Genomic DNA, 20,468 nt, shown 5'->3' on the forward strand with positions numbered 1-20,468 from the left:
AGATATTGTGGCCTTTTAGGAAACAAGCCCATGAATGTTCATCCAATGTAAATGGATTTTTTTTGTGTATTGAATTCATTCTGTCCAGCTACATAAGTAAAAATGCATTTATTTCTTGCTATAACAGAGTAGCTAATTTGTCCAAACAGGAGTCAGCACCTAGCAAAGGCATATGGTGGCTCTACTGATATGAATAGTTGGCAAGGAAAAACTCCCTGAGATGAAACCTTGAGAGGACCCAGACTTGGAAGGGAACCCATCCTCATTTGGGTGACAGTGGACAGTAAATAATGTATTTAATACAAATTGTATATACATTAGGCCAAAGGTGAGACATCTGGAATTTCCGAGGAAAGGTATAGGCATTTAAAGGCTCTACAGAAATGGCTATATGCCTATGAAACAGTTAATTTTGGCTGTTAGCTGCTAACAGTTGCTAGCTAGCTAAAGCTGGCTTAGCCTGTTTAGGTAGAGGAGCTTAAATATTTATACTGGGTATGAACAAATTTTTGGATACTTTTACATCACTGTAGAAATGTAGCTGTTTGAGTAGGACATTAAAAAGCTATTTATTTACTGGCCCCTCAGAAATGTATGAAAATGTACATTTCATAGATATATTTATGTAATTCAAGTATAGGAGATTTATATTGTCAGCTTTTAAGCTACCTAAGCATTACAAGACAGATTTCCTCAGTAATAAATGGGAATTATGTAACTGCAGTGCTAACAGCAGGAAAATCAATTTTCTGTCAATATTGCTAACTAAACTGACACAACACAACACAACAAATAATGATTTACTACTTTCGACCTTAGCTAACAACATTAGCTAGCTCTGACTTTGAACCAAACCTGCTGTGTATCAAGGAAGGTCAGAGGTCACGTAAGACATGCCAGCTCCTTCCGATGAAGAAAAGATGCTTTTCTTCCCCCACTTTAACCTGAGTTGCACTTATGCAGTCTGTCCTGAGATTCAGAAAAATTGTTTTTGGCAAAGTGTAAAGAACTGTCCAATAATTGGCAGGTGTAAAACCCCATTCCCCATCACATTGCACAATGTTCAAATTTGTGCTTAATACATTCAACATGAGTATTAGAGATGTTCACAAAGGGGGTTTTGAATTACTGACGCCACCTCTCTTTGTCTCCCCAGTCCTCTGATTTATCATGATAAGGTAATTGCTATGGTCCTGGAGGAGATGATGTGGCGACACTTATCTAATTTTGATCCTAAAGCATGTGTAGGCAAATGGTGTGGACGTGACATCTCCAGAAGAGCGTTGTTTGATAAACTCATCTGATTTGCATCGACGTTTCCTGAATTCTCAAGCTGGGTATTTGCTTAGTCATTCCAGTTGTACTGAGCTGAGTCTGGATTTAAGCATGCATTTGTGGATGTGTCAGTGTGTGTGTGTGTGTCTCACAAAGATACTGAACAGGAAAGGAGTTCCTCTGGGTGTTCCATGATCCCCAGCCCACTTCCGCTATCGAGCTGGGCTGGGGAATGTGCTTGCCGAGGATTAGTGATGGTTATGGGAGGAGTGGGGGTTAGTGGGAAGTACAAACTGTGAAAGGGTCACTTCCTTTCATCCTGCTCTCTTCCCATAGTGGCTAATATACACATGCATGATGTTATATGCTGAGGTCAGTATACAGAAGAGGATGGGACAGAGAGAGAAGGCACAAAAGCCAGAGAGAGCGAGAGAGGGAGGGAAAGTGTAGAAGGATGAGTAGAAGAAGGGGGAGTAATGTCAACAGCTCCAGTCCCTGAAATGCAGGCTCTGGTTCAGTAGCCCAGAGAGAAGTGGCAGGCTCAGGCTGGATCAGGAATATAATTTCAAGTACTTTCGATATTCGCTACTTAGCAGAGGCGGCTTCTCGACAAAAGGAAGGATTCGATCAAGTAGGAGCAGAGCTGTACTTTCAAAAGGAACTTTTATAGGATCTTTGTTGCTCTGGTTGTATATGAAGGTTGCAAGATGAAAAATCTTCAGAGCTTGCTTTCTGAAAAGGGTGAGTATACATTCTGCAATCGATCACACTGTTGATGTCCGTGGTTTGCCGTGCCTGAAAGATGATCCAGACTGGGCAGACACTTTAGAACGGGATCCAGATGCATTTGCAGCACGCAAAGCTTTAAATAGAACGAATGCCACTGTTTAAAGTCCGGGCTGCCAAAGAGGACTTCTTCCAATAAAGTGAGCATTTGGAAAGCTTTCCCGTTGGAGCTTTGCAAATATGAATATATAAACCTGCTTTTGCAGTAGTTGAGACACATCTGTCTCAGTTCTGTTCCTGCAAATGGTATGAAATCTAAATCTCTTAGGGTTGCTATATACTGTATTGGGGCAGAAGATCCCGTTCCTTAGATTGTCTAGAGTTAATAAATATTCCACAGAGTATACTGAACTGAGTGGCCTGAGCTCAACTACATGGCAGAGACTGTCTTTGGAAATTATTTTGTCTGGAGCAGCTGATTAACTGACACATGGAAGCTGCTGATCACACTTGTTGGTCTCTGAGGAAGTGTGGCTCGGTCTGCGGTAAAATCATGGAACATCACTATCCAAATGGGAATTATAGGATTCCAGTTGGACCAGGGGAGAATTAAAGGATGCTTGGTGATGACTCTGGGAATGGGATTATTTTAAAATGGCATTTGCCTTTAAATGCCAGGCAGTGCTCCAGGGACCATTGTAATTCAACTGATCTACATTCCCCCAGCCTCATATCCTTTCCCCTGCCACTCTACCAAAGAGCCTAAAGCCTTCAACTCATGCTCTGCACTCCACTGGCCTCTGATCCTCTCCCTAGTGGCCCTCCCAGAGAGTCAAAGCATAAACTCAGGGTCAATGTTCCGCCGGCCTTGATCCTTTCCTTTACAACACCACCAGAAAGCCTAAAGCCTATACCCAGAGCTTAACCTTAAACTTCACCCCTGACTGACCCATTGACACCAATGCAGGTCCTAAAGCTTAAACCTGGAGCCTCTGGTTTTTATTCTGAATGCAAAAACCTTGTCGTGACAGGTCAAGCTAATTTTATTTGGGTAGTGAAAGCTTGGTGGTTAAGGCATTTCTGAGTTCAAATCCCATGACCTGAGTTCCTGCGTTCAAATACCAGCACCAGCAATCTGCAAACATTGGGCCCTTCAGCAATACATTTTACCATGAGTTGTATCTTGACCAGTTGAGGGATAAGGGCCTTGTCTATAGTCTTGAATTAACTGACAAATGGAAGCTGCTGATCACACTGGTTGCTCGGGGACTTGGTTAGGAGTTTTTTTGGCAACATTATAAAAGGAGCTGGTTTATCAAATTTGGAATTATAGAATTCTTGTTGGATTTGGGAAAGATTAAAGAATGCTAGATACAACTCTGGGAATGGTGTTTTTTACTGCAAGGCTGAGATCTGTGGGACCAATCAGATTCAACAAGTCAAAATTCCTCAGGGTCTACACTCCATCAGCCTTTATCCTTTCCTGTATGACCCAGGATTTAAGCTTCACCCAATCTGACTCACCAATGCCATCATAGATCCTAAAGCTTAAACCCGGATTTAAACTCCACCAACCACTGATGCTCTCGTTACTAGCATGAAGCCCGTCATGGCAGATATACCTCTTTGGGCAGTGGTAACTCAAACTTGATACTTTGACAATTGATTTTCTTACTGATTCACAGCTTTTTGATGTTCTTCACCAGCTTTGCTTCTTTCCATCTTCCCACCTCATTACATCTCTAAAAGTAGAGCACAGGCTGTGCTTGTGTATCTCTGCAAGGCAGCTTGGGAGATCTGAATGTGAGAACATTAAGCAAAGTCACATGAGCAAGCTCCGGTAGATGTTTTGATTTTCTTGCGTTTTGTATATTATGGATATATGAACTACCATAGGCTCACTAAGAGCTCAAGCTCCATCAGCACTCTTAATGAAGACCTGACGTTTTGCAAGCAGCACAGTTTCTCTTGAATGACGTTATACGCTTTGTTGATTGTGGCTCGAGTAATTATAGGCTACTGCTTGATATGTGCATGGATATACACAGTTTGGTCAGTCTAGTCATAAAATATTACAGGAAATGCTCAAGGGTTGGACTACTGTGATATTAAAGCTGATGTCATTTGGAAGTCCCCAAATGACTATAGAAAAAGGAACTCATTGTGCCACTGACACAGATCGAAGGCTTATGATATATAAGCTTAGAATTATGTCATACAGTTTGACAAAAGAGCTTTGCTTTGCTGAGTTTTGAATGCCGTCTCGGCTAGAGGTAGTCTTGGCTACAAGGCATGGTGTAAATGCTTGATGCGCACATTCCAGCCATTATGAGCAGCCCTACAGACCTCTATTCTTCAGCAGGCAGCTGTTAACCTTTCACCTTATAGGAACATGACACAGCTTAGTAATATATGATGCTAAAATGCCAAGGCCACCCTTTGCCTGGGATTATCTGACTAAGGCAAGTATCGGAAGTCCTTCGTGACCAGCCAGAAGTGCGGGTTTGTATCAACCTGTCACTGAGCCGGCATGATATACGCCTGGAAGTACTAGAAAGAGGAGACGATGGGATGCGGTGCTTTTGGCCCGAGACGCATTGGAAAATTACAACAATTGAGCAGCTGTTGAGTCAATGATTCGATTATATTTTTAGTGAAAACACGGTCTTGGTCTTGCTTCAAGGTTGGGAGGTCAGTGAGGATTAAAGCTCATAGTCAGTTTGGTTAAACACAAGTACAGAATAGTAATATAGAGAGCATACTTTGGCTAACCGCATGTCACTTCCAGCTAGCCATATGACTCTGCTTTAACATTTTCACAGACCTCAGAATGTGCATTCAATTAAGCAAAACAAAAATGAACAAACAAACAAAAACGATTTCCTACCCCGTGCATGAGATGCTTGCGAATCTGATATCGGATGGAGAGTGATGTGACTGAGATATCAGGTTCCACAAGAGCCTTGATGAAACATGGGCATGTACTGTGGAGGGCTCATGGAATGTAGCGGCTAGCATAAATAGCGTCCATTTCATATTTAACCCACACTGTTTGCAGGTTCTCACAGTAACAGATGCATTTGCCAGATGAAAAGTGGGTCAGTAGCACTACATTTTTAACTCCCATCCCATATACTTGAAACAGCATCTCTGATCAGATGTTTTTTAATCTACCATGTATTCCATAGGAGTCTTGATTTTGATTTAAATTATTATCTCTGACCAACCACTTACATGAAAGGGTTAAAGGTTGCAAAAACTTTAACCACGATAACTTTGGTAACATTTGTCATTGCTGCTCACAATCTGGAAGCTTCTACAGAATGTCTATTTGGAAGAAAAACCCAGGAGGCATCCATCATTCATGTCTATTACAGTAGCACTCTTGGGGGTGTGGCTTTAGAAGAAACATGGAAGCTCTGGATTATTTAAAAATCAAAACAGCTAGCTATAGCTAACATCTATAGCTTAAACATTTCAGCTGAAATGTGTTTATATTCGGTGAGGTTTTTGTCATGTTCTGCCAGATTTAATCAAATATTTGCTTGGAGGAGAAACTTCTGTAAACTGAGGGAAAAAAACAAATGATGTAAAGCTCCAGCTTCCAAACCACGAGGACAATCAAGCACTTTGCTGTCAGTCATGCTGTCTGTTAATTTAGAAACCATGCAGGTCGTGTGGCCTTAAAATGTTTTTGGATGGAATTAAAGATAAAGGTGGTTTCTGTTTGGAGTTTCAATTTATAACAGTGATCTTCAAAATTGCTGACTCTACCTTTTAAAAAGATTTTTTTTTCCTTTCTAGAATGTTTATTGCACAGCTGAAGTAAATTAAAGTATTTTTAGTCAGTTCATCCCTTCCATGTATGAAGCTCGAATCGCTTTCTTAAGCCTCTGCCTTTGTTAAATATTATATATTTGATTTGTTTTTATTACAAGGAGTCCTGTTATAGCAAATCAGAGGAACGCATTTAGGGGGATTTTTTTTCTCCCCAACATTCTGGATTGCATGCAGGCTGAAATTGAGTTCTGGGCTCCACAGCAGATGTGGACATGGTTTTAATTTTTAGTAGACAATGAGCGAATGAAATGGCTTTTACCGACATGCCTTGTGAATCCCCACTTTCCCCAGATTTAACTGAAATATTTACGCTCCCAGAGCAAAAAAAAACATTTAATGTAGCCCACAAGTCCTATAAGCTGTTTGTTAGGAATGAAGCCTAGAGCGAGCAGACGAAATGTGGCAAGAAGATGTGGGACACAAAGCCTCTGATATGCAGATAGCGCGTTTGCCGCAGACATGTAAAATAGATCTCTGATGCGCTATTAGATGAAGTAATTCACTTGGCTCTTGCGTGCATGGCTTCAGAATACGGGTTCTTCTGTAGTGAAATTTCCGCAGACTAAATCCTGACCTGCCTCCCTTCGCAAAAGTGTTGGCTGATTCAGAAGACCTTTTGGCACAGAGTTTGATAGTGAAAAATCTGAACGTTCTTCCATCCAAGGCTTTTCCTCCTCTTTAGGCCAGATCTTATCTGACTAAGGGATGAAGAGGAAATCATTTAGAGCGGCTGGAGGGGGTGAGGAGACGGACAGGGGGGAAAAAAAGGAAGGATGGCTGGGTTTGTCATTCCTAACAATCTTGCTCATCGTCTTTAGTGCACGTAGGCACAGTTGTCCAGAGACGGCCTCAGTAGGGTGGGTATATAAAATGACACAAGGGATTTTAAGATTGGAGAATGCATGCATGTTTAGATTTTAGGATAGTTGGTTTATGAACATATGAACAAACGTGCATGCTCGTGCCCCGTTTAGAGTCGAAGGACTTTTTGGAACTGGCATCTCCGAATGCCTTTTTTGTTTTGTGTGTCTTTTGTGTCGTCCCACATGAGCATTCCCGTGTTACACAAGCCTACACTCTGTGCTAAAAGCAAACAGAGCTTGCTTTCAAACGAGACGAGCGCAACGGTGGAATGTGTCCCCTGCAAATGCGGCATGAAATTATCCTAGGCTCTCTATTACACAGTTAGTGATGGTCATTTATCAATTCAGACTGTAACTCAGCTCTCATTCCTATGTTCAAGGGGAAAATACACGGCACAGGAACGAGTTAGGAATGTGTGTGCGCTCAGTGTTTCTGTTTTTATGTGTGTGGGTTGGGTAGAAGGGAGAAATTGACGAGGCTTTCCAGTGAGCCATTACGCCAACACACTTATTTATTATCTTTGATTCTATATTAGGGCTAAGTGTGCGTGAGCGTGTATTGTTTAGACAGCACATATGTTTGTGTTCATCCTATCCATTCTCTTTCGCAGAAATACACAGATTATGCAATTTGCAATGATTTTTCATCCCCACAACAAGGACAGATGTGCAAACCATGTTGTGATTTTTTTTTTCTTTTCTTTGGCATTTAGGATAATAAATAAAATTGACTGGTAGCTAAACTTGGATAGTTTACTAGCAAGAGAGATCATTTACTATAGCACATCGCTACTCTCAAATCTGATTGGTCTAACTGAAGCAGTTGATTAATTTTCACGCATGTTGACTAATTTTAATACAATATAATTTCTATAGTAGTGTCTAATTCAGAGGGATTTCATTTACAGACACTCCTTGTAAAACAAAACGTATAATAGTACACAAATAATTAAAAAAAAAAACATAACCATTGTTTCAGTATGGTGAAGTTTTTCAAATGGAGAAATTTATTTAACATTTTTGGAAGGAGTCTCCATTGTCAGTGCGTTGTAACAGTAAACAAGTTTTCCACCATGGGAAAATATTCAGGAAAGTGGACTTTCCTGTTTTTCTGTAATAAGCTACAGGGTTTTGTTTTTATTTATTTTTTATTATTTATAGCTGGTATGTTGTAAATGATAACAGGAAATTGTTCTGTGGGTGTTCCACAATATTCAATTAATCACAAGCAGTGAAATGTTTGTTCATTCATTAGTAAATAAAATCTGTATTCTGCAAATTGCAGTGGTGTAATGATTAGAATAAAAAACACTTTGGGACATGCGGTTATGGGAAATGAATGAACTTGATGCAGGGTTACAGTAATTGCTTTGTGTCAAGCTGCATCACATCTCATTTAGTTCACTTTGGTTCAGTTATTATGGATGTGGTAGCTTAGTGTTTAAGGCATACTGATCGGAAGGTTGTGAAGTTGAAACCCAGGTCCACCGAGCTGCCACTGCTGGGCCCTTGAGCAAGGCCCTTAACCCTCATTTGTTCAGTTGTTTAAAATGAGATAAAATTTAAGTCACTCTGGATAAGGGTGCCTGCCAAATGCTGTTAATGTAAATGTAAAAATATGTAAGTGTTATGCTTGTATAGAGGAACCAGACTCAAAGGGAACACATCCTCATCAGACACCAGATTTCTTCTATAACTGGCCCAAAAGCACAATGCTGTAACGAATAACTTCTGAATCTGAGCATCAGAGTCATTTCTTAATTCATTATATTATGTAGGTCAATTTTTGACTCATTTTCATATCGCATACCCCGTCCAGTGTTTTATTCATTACTTATTGTTTACCATTTGGCTTTCTCATTTAAATTCAGCTGTGAATGCCAACCGCTGTCTTGCCAACACTACATGAGCACAGTGTAATGTGTAAGGACCCCCAGACTGCGAGCTGTGGGTGGGTTCCAGGATGAATCTTGATGATGGGAGATAAAGCATGCTTTGAGACCTGTAGGACACACGGTAGGCAGCAGCTTGGTCATGCTTCCATGGAGGAGGTGTGTGAGGCATCACTGCATACATACATGCATTAGTGTGTGTATCTGTTTATTGCTTGGACACAATTATTCAATTTCAGTCATTTATACTGAATATGCTATATAAGGGGCAGAACACTTTTAATAAAATATCAATAATCGAAAAACCCTTTATGGAATATGCACATCATACAGTATATGGTAGTTTTGAACTTTGTCATAAAGGTTCCATGAAATCAAAATATCGTTTAATTTATAGAATGCAAGTCATTGGAGATCCATGTATAGTAGAACACCAGGAACAGTGTTGCTGTGCCTACCGGTGATTGACATGCGTTCTTGCTCCAGCGAGATTTTTCTTTTGCTATCTCAGCCAGATATTTCTCCGAATACTGTTTGCTTCTGTCTCCTGGGACTAAGGTTCATCATTAATGAGAAATAATAAATAGAAGATTCACTTTGACAGTGGGGGGTTGCTAGTCATTGGAGCCAGAAGGTGAGGATTGGCTTCACATGCACATGCACTAATTTACATTAGTACCAGCTGTGATAGATTAGATATGGAGAGCCAGACTAAAAAGATGGCTATGTACTGTAGAAAGGATTTCTCTGGGAACAAGAGGTGTGTCTGCATCTTATCGTGAAAAAGGGAAATGTAAATGGATGAAGAGCCAGAAAGGATGAATGCATTATGTTGTTTGTGAATACTCTATCACTGCACGAGCAAGAACTGAGGCAAAATAGCTGGATGAATTTAAAGAATTGGGTGGATTTATGGAGGTTATGGATATGTGACACTGACACTGTTTTCTTTCTCACTTTCTTTTTCTTTATCCTCCACTGACCTACTTCTAGTTCACTTGTAGTCTGAAGTGATGGGGCAGAATAAGAATTGAAAACATTTTTTTCCCTCTATCTGTCTGTGTTCTCTCTGCACCACTGCTCTTTGGAGCATGCACAGTGGACGTACTTTGCCTCAAGGCCTGTGTGCGAATTTTGCATGTGTGTAGCCAATATCACAAAGTAACACAATGCTACAAACCTGAATGCTTTTTATGCTTCTTTCACAACACTGCATCCAAAAATGTCTCTATGCTTATCCCTCCCCTTCTCACCTTTCGGTACTGATGCCATGCTGTTATGGATTTTTCACCTCCAATTAGAGATTCATTTTCCTCACCTTGTCTTTGCAGAGGACATATTTCCTCACTGCTGGCCGTGAAGGACTCTGCACACTTTTAATTGCATCTGCAGAAGCTTAGAACTGCTCGGGCAATATGTTGCTGCAAAGGATGAGTGTTTTCTAAATCGATGCTTCTGTAAGTAGTTATTTCTTTAAAGATGTTTGTTGTATAATTCACAGAACCTTCAGAGATTTCTTTTATATGGCAACAAGGGAAGGAGGTTGATAGAGGTGCTGATGCAATGGAGTAGACTTGCAGCTTATGGACAAATCCGGAATATTGCAATTTTATTGCTAGATTGAAGGCAGCAGTGAGTAGAGGTGTGTGTGTGTTTGTGTGTGTGTTATCCAGAGTGTAATCTCTCCCCATGCACAGTGTTTTTGGGATAGGCTCCAGATATACCGCTACGCAAACCAGGGATAAAGCAGTTACTTGAAATGAATGAATAAAGGACTATAAAATTGAGTGGTCCAGCCTTGAAGAGACATTTCTTTCCTTCCTGACTGAATGACCGACTGATTCCCATTGTTAAAACAAGCATGGTCAGGGGGGATACTTGGGACTACCATACACTGGGTAGTAGAATACACTCAAGTGCTGGTGAGCAATTGATTAATCAACTGAGAATGTTAGCAGGCTCTCTGGTACCATGTTATTTTCCCCTCCATCCATATTGTGACATATTTCACCTCTTCTACTATGATTATTTGCACTTCCATTTCATAAATTGGACAATTATTGTGCCAGATTGAGGAAGATGGAGATGAACATTTGTGATTTGTCGGAATACACAATTGGACGCTTCAAGTTATACTGTTTAATTCTGGTGGCTAAGGTGATGTAAATGACTTCTTGCGTGTCTGACTGGCAGACTGAGATCAAGCAAAACTAAATCTGGTCACATTTGAACTACTCCAGTTCCATGTTTAATCATAACATCTACAGAAAGCATATCTGGAACCTATGGGATCGGATCACGAAGCAGAAACATGTCTTGTCCCTCTGTTCTGACTTTTCAGAGGAGTGAATAGACCAGTGAAGAATCTCCACTTTCCACTTCTCTCTTCACTGTTGAGAGAGAGATATAGAGAGAGAGATGGAGAGTCGAGTCAAGGAGAAGAAAAGAAGGAAAGAGTCAGAAAGAAATGGGTCAAATTTCACAGTCAAAGCTACTTACCTGTAAGTGGGAAAGTCCTGAGTAAATCTGTTATGCCATGAGCAGGAATGGCAAAGATCACACTGATGACAATATATATAACAGTCAAATAATCACATCTTCATTAGTCAGGCTATTCCATTGAATGCCTGCTTGAGTTAAGTACTTTCTCCTATTGTTTCCAAAGCTAAAATCTCATTTCTAAAGATCCAAGAAATTGTATTTACTGCCTAGCAACACTGGAACATCTGGAAGTGTAGTTAGTGTAACCCACTTTAGAGTTCCTGTAGTGTTTGGCTTTTGCCTGGTGCTTTAGCCTTTAGTGGTTAAGGGTCTGAACCAGTGGTCCTAAAATTGAGAGGTTGGATCGCATGTTTGCCAAATGAACCTGATTTCAGCTCTTGAGCAAAAGTCTAAATGTCCAAAATAGCAATAGAAAACCTGTTGCTCTAGAGCAGCACTGAGTGTTATAGGAAGGACAGGTCAAGAGTTCAGGGGAAATACAATAAGCCAGTTTCTCAAATGGAAGGAAATGGATAATGGGATCACTCTGTTTCTTGGTGAAATAATGGTAAATCAAGCATGGTAAGTTGAGTGGTTGGAGCTTGATCAGCAAAAAGATATAGTGGCCAAACTTGTAGACAAGTGTGGTCAGCCTTTAGTATTCCAAATCAGGGGTATTGTCTTACCAAATGGACAGAATAGTGCAGTGGCTGGTAATTAGTTTCAGAACTATTCTTTTCCTAAATAGTCATTGGTGTCATTGGTGTTACTTCTAATTGAGAGGAGCGAATGTTGATTTTGGAGTACCGCCATCATTTAACCCCCACCCTCCTGCCTTACACGGATATACCCCACATATTTTATAATGCCGAATCCCAGAATCCTGCTTTAGGTGTCCTTACTCACCTGCCCTTGTAAATGGATATGGGAATGATCTAAATCTTCTTTCCCTTTCCCTCAGTAGTCCCTACTGGACCATTAGAGCTAATTCAGACAGGATGGGCAATCAGTGTACTTCTGTTTACATTCCAGATCTCTTGATCTCTCTCCTTTCCTGTAGCGTGTCTTACTTTGCATTCATAGTCGTTTCATTTTGTATATAAGTGACTGATATCTTGGCCTACTTTTCTGTGATGTGTTGTCCAGGCTAAGTGTAAGCTTATTTTCAGAGTGTGTGTGTGTGTGTGTGTGTGTGTGTTGAGTGTCAGTTGAATTGGATTGCAAACTGCGTAATCTTGTATGGAGGTCATATGGACAGATGGATTGCCTCTTATCAGGTGAGTGTGAAGAGACATGTAACAAACAAGCTTATATGTTCTCTGGAGTAGTCAAAGAGAAACCAACAACAAATAATCTTCAATGTAATTTATGTTAAGGATGATTTTTTTGAGGAAAGTGTCTGCCCAACAGATTGGACAGACAAGGATATGTGAGAAAATCGTATTAACCTTCACAAAAGGATGCAGACAACAAACCACAGAAGCTATCATTGCTTCAGCCGGGTTGATGACAGAAAACTGACGGCTTATTTGACTTAATATTGATGAAACAGCAGCCGAGAATCATCATCATGTTAATCACGCATTCAGTGCTGACATATAGGAGCGCCAGATCTGCCATGAACATGGCAGTGTGTTTCCATGGAAACAACAGAAGAGGGAGACCTCTTACTCATACACTTAAAACTGCCATCTTTTGGCAGTTGCGTCTAACATGCGTTTCCCAGGTAGATTTTCCTGTGCTCTGAATTGAGTGTCTTTTCTCTACTAATATATTTTTATATCCATAACCTATACTGCATTCTCATCAGGATTCCACATCATTATATATTAATAATTTCAGCAGGGTTGGTCAGAGCAGTACTGAGACTGGTCTTGGTCACATTATGAGACGTGAATGTGTACTTCTCAGATCTTTCTATGTTGGAGAGCAAACAGATGGAATGGTCAGAACCAGGATGACAAACCATGATGTTTAACTGTGCTGGTGGTTTTAGTAATGTGTATAAATGTATAGTAAAGCTTTTCAAAATGCTTCACTGCATATACGGCAGTGTAAAAATAATGTTGTGTCCATGCAAGCACATGAGAAAGAAAACGATGGCTTCCTGTTTTTGTTGCTATAACCTCACATTCCCCTCTCACACATTTGCACTGAACAGGGGGTCCCTCATAAAGAATTTACCACTAAACTATTCTTAGAGAAAGCAGTAAAAATCCATTTGCCGTAGAGAAAAATGGTGTATGGACAGCTGGCTTCAGTGAACACTAACATTTAGAAGCGATAAGAATGAGGGTTTTTTTTTGAAAGATGAGCAGATAATTGCAATAATTACCATGGTTAAAGTCCTCTGCAATTTTTTGTGTAATTGTACAGGTTTATGTATGAGCACTGCTATGATATTCAGTCCTCTCTTGAAGAAAATGTTTTAAAATCCCTGATTGAAGTTGATGCGTTTGAGAGAGCAGGCGGCTTCTAGAAAACACTGAGCTATTTTCCTCCCCTTATTATGCTAGTTCTGGTGAGAGTGTGAGCGTGCTGGGTACGGCCGGCTTTTCCCTCCCCTCCCTTCGTTCCGTCTTTCTTCTCTCTGCGCTACAACAGAAAGGTCTTTGTGCCATCCAACCTTATGCCAGTGCACATTAACCGGTGCCAGGCTGCTCCCATCTCTGTGCCCACACAGCCTCCCAAACGGTTGAGGAGAAATGAATACTTTTTTCTATCCGAGGCTTAACATCCTCCACTCCAAACATCTGAGTGATTGAAGCTCCACGACTGTTTCCAACTTCAACCTGCTTTTTCTCTTTTGCTGTCATTCTGGGGTTTTGCAGTTAGGATGAACTTCCCAAAAGTAATATAGTTTCAGGATCTTGTTAACTTTTGGAAAGCATGTATAAAGTAATGCCATATCCAGCATTTAACAATTTTGTTAAACCCTCGTACGTCCATGCTTTTGTGAAACCAGACCCGGAGCTGTGGGCCTGGAAGGCAAAGCTTCCACGGTCAGTGACTGCAGACATTTATGTGTTTATAAGACGTACACAAATGCACGATCGTTGTAACACTACGACTCCGTGGATGGTTCCTCGGTAGAACCCTCTCTGCATGTCAGCACCATTTCTGTGGTCGAATAATGAAACTTGCTTTAGAACTCCTTCAACAAGACCTTGTCAGTTGTGGAGGTCTATCCGCTGCCTGTTTGGCTTTTCACTGAGAGGTTTCTAGCACTTATGATGTGGTTTGTGTGCTTTATCCTGGCTTGTATACTGATCATGAACTATTTTTCTCTTATTTTTCAGACCATGCAGACTAGATAGCAGACTTGGCTAGTTTGGCCCATCCAGCGCGGAGAGGATGCCTCCCCGGAAGCGCACACGGCCCGGCCTGGGCCTTCTGTGCTGCTTCGGCAGCAGTGAACCCCCTGAGATTAACCTGAAGGACAGTGTTCCCTTGCAGCTACTCGAGTTCAGTGCCCCCATGCCCCCAGAGGAGGAACTGAATGCTCGATTTTCTGAACTGGTGGTAAGTTGTCAATCCTTTTTTTTTCTCCCTAATCAAAAATCATACTCTATCACCTCCTACTTACTCAGATGTGTTTATATAGGGCATTGATGCAGTTAATGGAAGGAACAAATCCTGGTTTCAATCAAATATATGTACTTGCTAGTTTATTCACATGCTAATTGATGTCAGTTGGTGTTGCACATGTGATGGTCCAGAAATTGTGTTTCTGGCCAGCACTGATAATCATAAACACACACATATATTAATTTCACTTTGTGCCAACTTGTTTTGTTGCCAGCAAATGGCCTGAGGTGGGGGTGGAAAGCTGGCTATAGCCAGAAAGCGACAATCCATGTTAAAGCATCTTTAATTTCTGCTTTAATCATGGCGCAGGGCATGAAAGTCGACTTATCTGTAATTACACAGCCGACTTTGTCGATCGAGTCTGCAAGTGCACAAATATCTGCTTATGCTGCCTTTACAGTTCCTGGCTCCCTTAGAAAAACAGCATGCTCCTACACATTTAAGTAGCATTAGGAGAGTGGCGCATTGTTTAGACAGGAGCTCCACATGCTGTGTTTTTTAGTGAAGAGCATAGTAGTGCTCATTTGCTACGCATCAAATCAAGTGTGCCGGACATATGGGAGTGCTTAGACCCAAGCACGGCAGCCTCATACTTGACAAAATGAAACGACTCGCAGTTTAGTTATGGTAAATATCTGGATTTGGCTGAAGGCAGACACGGCAGATGGGTGAACGCTTCGGGAATGTGGAAGGAAAGCTGTTTTTGTTGTGGCCACGAAAAGCCACATTTAACTTCTATATAGCTCGCTTGTGGCGCATACAAAGCTATACTTTGCGCACAGCATGAAGAAAAGACAAATACAAAGTGACATGTAAGTATCCAAAGGGATGGAGACAAAAGATGAATCTTATTTCTGTTATAATAAAGATATCTACACTATATTGCCAAAAGTATTCGCTCACCTGCCTTGACTCGTATATGAACTTAAGTGGCATCCCATTCCTAATCCATAGAGTTCAATATGACGTCGGTCCACCCTTTGCAGCTATAACAGCTTCAACTCTTCTGGGAAGGCTGTCCACAAGGTTTAGGAGTGTGTTTATGGGAATTTTTGACCATTCTTCCAGAAGCACATTTGTGAGGTCACACACTGATGTTGGACGAGAAGGCCTGGCTCTCAGTCTCCGCTCTAATTCATCCCAAAGGTGTTCTATCGGGTTGAGGTCAGGACTCTGTGCAGGCCAGTCAAGTTCATCCACACCAGACTCTGTCATCCATGTCTTTATGGACCTTGCTTTGTGCACTGGTGCACAGTCATGTTGGAAGAGGAAGGGGCCAGCTCCAAACTGTTCCCACAAAGTTGGGAGCATGGAATTGTCCAAAATGTCTTGGTATGCTGAAGCATTCAGAGTTCCTTTCACTGGAACTAAGGGGCCAAGCCCAGCTCCTGAAAAACAACCCCACACCATAATCCCCCCTCCACCAAACTTTACACTTGGCACAATGCAGTCAGACAAGTACCGTTCTCCTGGCAACCGCCAAACCCAGACTCGTCCATCAGATTGCCAGATGGAGAAGCGCGATTCGTCACTCCAGAGAACGCGTCTCCACTGCTCTAGAGTCCAGTGGTGGCGTGCTTTACACCTCTGCATCCGACGCTTTGCATTGCACTTGGTGATGTATGGCTTGGATGCAGCTGCTCGGCCATGGAAACCCATTCCATGAAGCTCTCTGCGCACTGTTCTTGAGCTAATCTGAAGGCCACATGAAGTTTGGAGGTCTGTAGCGATTGACTCTGCAGAAAGTTGGCGACCTCTTCGCACTATGCGCCTCAGCATCCGCTGACCCCGCTCCGTCAGTTTACGTGGCCTACCACTTCGTGGCTGAGTTGCTGTCGTTCCCAAACACTTCCACGTTCTTATAATACAGCTGACAGTTGACTGTGGAATATTTAGGAGCGAGGAAATTTCACGACTGGATTTGTTGCACAGGTGGCATCCTATCACAGTTCCACGCTGGAATTCACTGAGCTCCTGAGAGCGACCCATTCTTTCACAAATGTTTGTAAAAACAGTCTGCATGCCTAGGTACTTGATTTTATACACCTGTGGCCATGAAAGTGATTGGAACACCTGATTCTGATTTGGATGGGTGAGCGAATACTTTTGGCAATATAGTGTATACAGAGATGTTGGATCTAAGGCGCTGTTAGTTTTGGATCGTGTGTGTGTGTGTTTTTCTTCACCCTCCCAAATCACAGTATCGTAGTCAGAAAATGAGCTGAAATAAAAATTTGTATATTTCCTTGACAAGTGACACTGTATATCCAATCTAGGGCAGATCTGCACTGTGCACACATCGCCAACTGTGACATTTCCTTCTTTCGGCTTCAGCGTTAAATTTACCAGACCCTTATTTCAGCTTTAAAACCAAAATCCATGCACAGTAAGGCTGACCTTAATGAGCCCATGCTGACTGGTTCAGACCTTTTAAAGCAGAGACCACATCACAAATTCTAGTGGCTCCATTCAGTCAAAAAAAAAGGCTTTAGAGCAGTGCAGAGTGCACACGCTGCGCTGTAATGCATCATGGGTACTGGATCTCTGCAATGCCCACAGTCATTAGAGTTGAGATTTCGCACAGATTTGTGACTCTGAAACAAATGGGAGTGTATTGCACATGTAAGAGTAGTGAAAATATAAATGTTGTTTATCTGCTGGAGTGATGTTTTATTACCCGACTGGATCGTGTACATTCTGATCTTTTTGAAGTGGCTTCCTTGTAAACTGTTGGAAGCTTGCACTCGCGTGTGAAACCCGCTCGCGTTTAAATCATGCAGCTTCTTTCCTGTAGCTAGGAAAGAGGGTGGATATGAGTGATAATCTTCTGTAGTATGTGGTTATTATGGCGTGATCAGAGCACGACGAACGCGTAGAGCAAACAACAAATATATATATATGTATGTAAGTTTCAGCAAGATGTTGAATATGCCAGCTGTGGATCAGGGTTATTTAAGTTCACGGGGACTGGGAGCTTTGGTTAAAGTGTGACAGTAAAATGTGAATGTTAAAGAGCTCAACGGGAATAGATGAGAAGCAAGTGGACATGTGGCAGCCATGTGTTTGTAGCTCATCTTACCCAAAAAAAAAAAAAAAACCCCAACCCTGGCACTGTCTCCGAAAGAAATCTTATCTGGGGGAAAAAAACAACAGGAGGAAAACAACTTGAGATAAAAGTAGAACTTGGAGTCTTGAACACCTCGTTAAATAGTGGCGACGGAGAGAAATCTTAAATAAACACTAAATGGTGTTTAGTGTATCACGCTATAGCATGTGAGAGCGAGAGACCAGCAGGCGTTTGGGGTTGGAACATGCAGGAAGTGGACTGTTGATATTATTTGAGGAACATCAGCACCACTAAGCTAACATCTGGTCCACAGAGGACATACGAGTGTTTAATTCCCGCTGTATTTGTCTCTCTTATGCCTCGTTCTGTCTGTCTCTCAGTATGTAGGACAATTTTAATCCTGTCACATGAGGCGCAGCCCCCCCCCTTACTATTTACACTTACTATTTACACTTACTATTTCTGTTCCATGTTGAGCTAGGCAAACAGATTTACACTGAAATATTGGCCTAGATTGCACAGCTAGTGTTATGCTCTGGCTTTTCTAGTGTGATTAAAAAAAAACGTTGTGTTGTTGTTGTTATTATTATACACGTTTGTAATTGTGATATACCTTGACACCCAAAACGCGATGTGTGGCAGTTGTACATGAGCTTGTGAACGTAATTTCTAGATCATTCCGATGCCACAATATATGGAGATAACGATTAACCGAAAATATTTTAGTCAGCTCTAAACTGGACGATCATTATCCATGAGTCATGCTTGTACTACTCATAAAGTATGGCAAACTAGACAAGCTTCAAGCTACAGACTGAGATTCAGATCATTACTCTGTGGTAAATATGTGGGCAATTGGGCAGCATGAGTCAATACTATTTATTAGGATGCAGACGTCTTTGCTCACTGGGTGGAGGACGGAGGGTGGAGGTCCATGGGCTCAATCTCACCCTCTTCCCTTTAGCTGAAAGCTCTGGGTGGGAGCGCGTTTCCTGTATGCCTCAGCCATGTCCATGTCCTCAACAAACCCCAGCTTTGCCCGCATACCGTGATTCAGCAACTGCAGCTGGAGCAGCAGAAAAAAGCGACAGAGGAAGTGATGACTAGAGAACCCATGCCAAACCAAAGTCACTGACCCATTACGGGCCGAAATGCGTCCGTTAAGCAGTGGGTTTGGACAAGGTACCACGTCAATTTAGTTCTCAGTCTTCTTATTGATGAGGGTATGACTCTCTCTCTCTCTCTCTCTCTCTCTCTCTCTCTCTCACCGCAGTAGAGGAAACACTACTTTCTTTCACATGTTTAGTGCTTTTACAAACCTCTGTCCCTGTCTCTCTGGCGTGGTGATCGTTATTGGACTCTACAGTTTCCTGTTGGTCCCCTCAGGGCCTCATATGACTTCCTTCCATCTTGATAGTCTGGGAATACTTTGTGAATCATCTTTCCTGTCCCTCCTTTACAAGAAAAAAAAATATACACGTTTACAAAGGCAAACCTTTATTCCTTTTCTATCTTCAAACTTCGCAAATCCCAGAGTTCGTTCCGTAACCCATAATTCACTCTTTGACCTCAGAGTGTTTTGGATGCACCTGAAATTTTATAGAATTAAATGTACACTGTGTGTGGGGTGGGGGGGTGGGGGTTAACCAAAAGATGAAAATCATGAAAGTGTATGCAAGGTATATTTGATTATATATTTCAGGTGAATCGAGCTTAGTTTAGCTTTATGTGAATTCCACTGAATTTGGACTCCACTTGAGGGATCATGTGACCCAGTTAGTGTTGAAGAATCTAGATAAGATTTGATTTCTAGATTTAGGGAACCACTTGAAATCAACTGGGCTCTCTCATCAAGGTCTGTTAATTGCATACAAATAAATACAGATAAACAGATGTTCTAAATTGATAGATTTGAATGATTTCAATAGGAGGTGCGCTACTATACTTTCTTTCATCCACCTATTCTAAATGTACTAGAGCTGTGGATCAGGACTGGGATCAGGTAGAAGAAAGCAAAAAAAGGTTTTTGCTGGTTTTAGGGAACACTCGTATACGACACTTACGTTGTGTGAGGCATGCATTGATTTACGATATGTTGGCAGTTTTGCCTGCCTCTGGGGGCTTTCAGGGTTTAATTTTGTTTTAGGCCACACCCACTTTTGCTTAAATTTGTATGCAGATACACATATTTGGAGAAGCAAATGTAGATGGACACACAGGTGATGGCATATTTGTTACATCCCTAATGTTTGAATATATAAATGTGTGTGTGAATATATAACATCAGAACTCACTTTAACATGTGTTTTGTAATGCACTGATTTAAATAATTATGCATTATAACCATGGTATAGCTTCAAGCTGGAGCGGTATGCAGATGATAAATACCTCTCATGCCTAGATGTTATTCTTTCAGCATTTATACAGAGCTAGAATTATATTTCATCTAAGCCTGAGGATGCACAGTCCAATATTTCTATTTTTCCTCCCGTACAATATCCTGTCTTCCTACTTTGAGCGTTTCATTAACGGCTCAATCACGCTCTTTTCTTTCTCCGGCAGGATGAACTGGATCTCACCGACAAGAACAGAGAGGCCATGTTTGCCCTGCCTGCTGAGAAGAAATGGCAGATCTACTGCAGCAAGAAGAAGGTTAGTGTTTTACTTCAAACTTTTAAACACTTCCAAAAGTGCTTCCCGTAAGACATCTTTACTGTTTTAGAATATTAGCTAAAG

The 20,468-nt window shown here is 41.4% G+C and overlaps 1 protein-coding gene across 7 annotated transcripts in view; it reads left to right on the forward strand.

The window, feature by feature from the left end:
- daam2 (dishevelled associated activator of morphogenesis 2) overlaps positions 1–20,468 on the forward strand; it is a 103,289-nt gene that overhangs the window by 24,057 nt on the left and 58,764 nt on the right. For 5 of the 7 annotated variants that reach the window (XM_058399892.1, XM_058399890.1, XM_058399895.1 and 2 more), the window contains exons 2-3: positions 14,377–14,599; positions 20,295–20,384. In XM_058399892.1, coding sequence (XP_058255875.1) covers positions 14,432–14,599; positions 20,295–20,384 — 258 coding nt within the window. In that variant the 5' untranslated portion in view covers positions 14,377–14,431. Of the gene's footprint in view, positions 1–1,671; positions 2,017–10,030; positions 10,054–14,376; positions 14,600–20,294; positions 20,385–20,468 lie in introns of those variants that run through there. The other 2 variants (XM_058399891.1, XM_058399893.1) reach the window with 2 other exon arrangements.

This window comes from Hemibagrus wyckioides, linkage group LG09, assembly GCF_019097595.1.
Source record: "Hemibagrus wyckioides isolate EC202008001 linkage group LG09, SWU_Hwy_1.0, whole genome shotgun sequence".
Lineage (NCBI taxonomy): Eukaryota > Metazoa > Chordata > Actinopteri > Siluriformes > Bagridae > Hemibagrus > Hemibagrus wyckioides.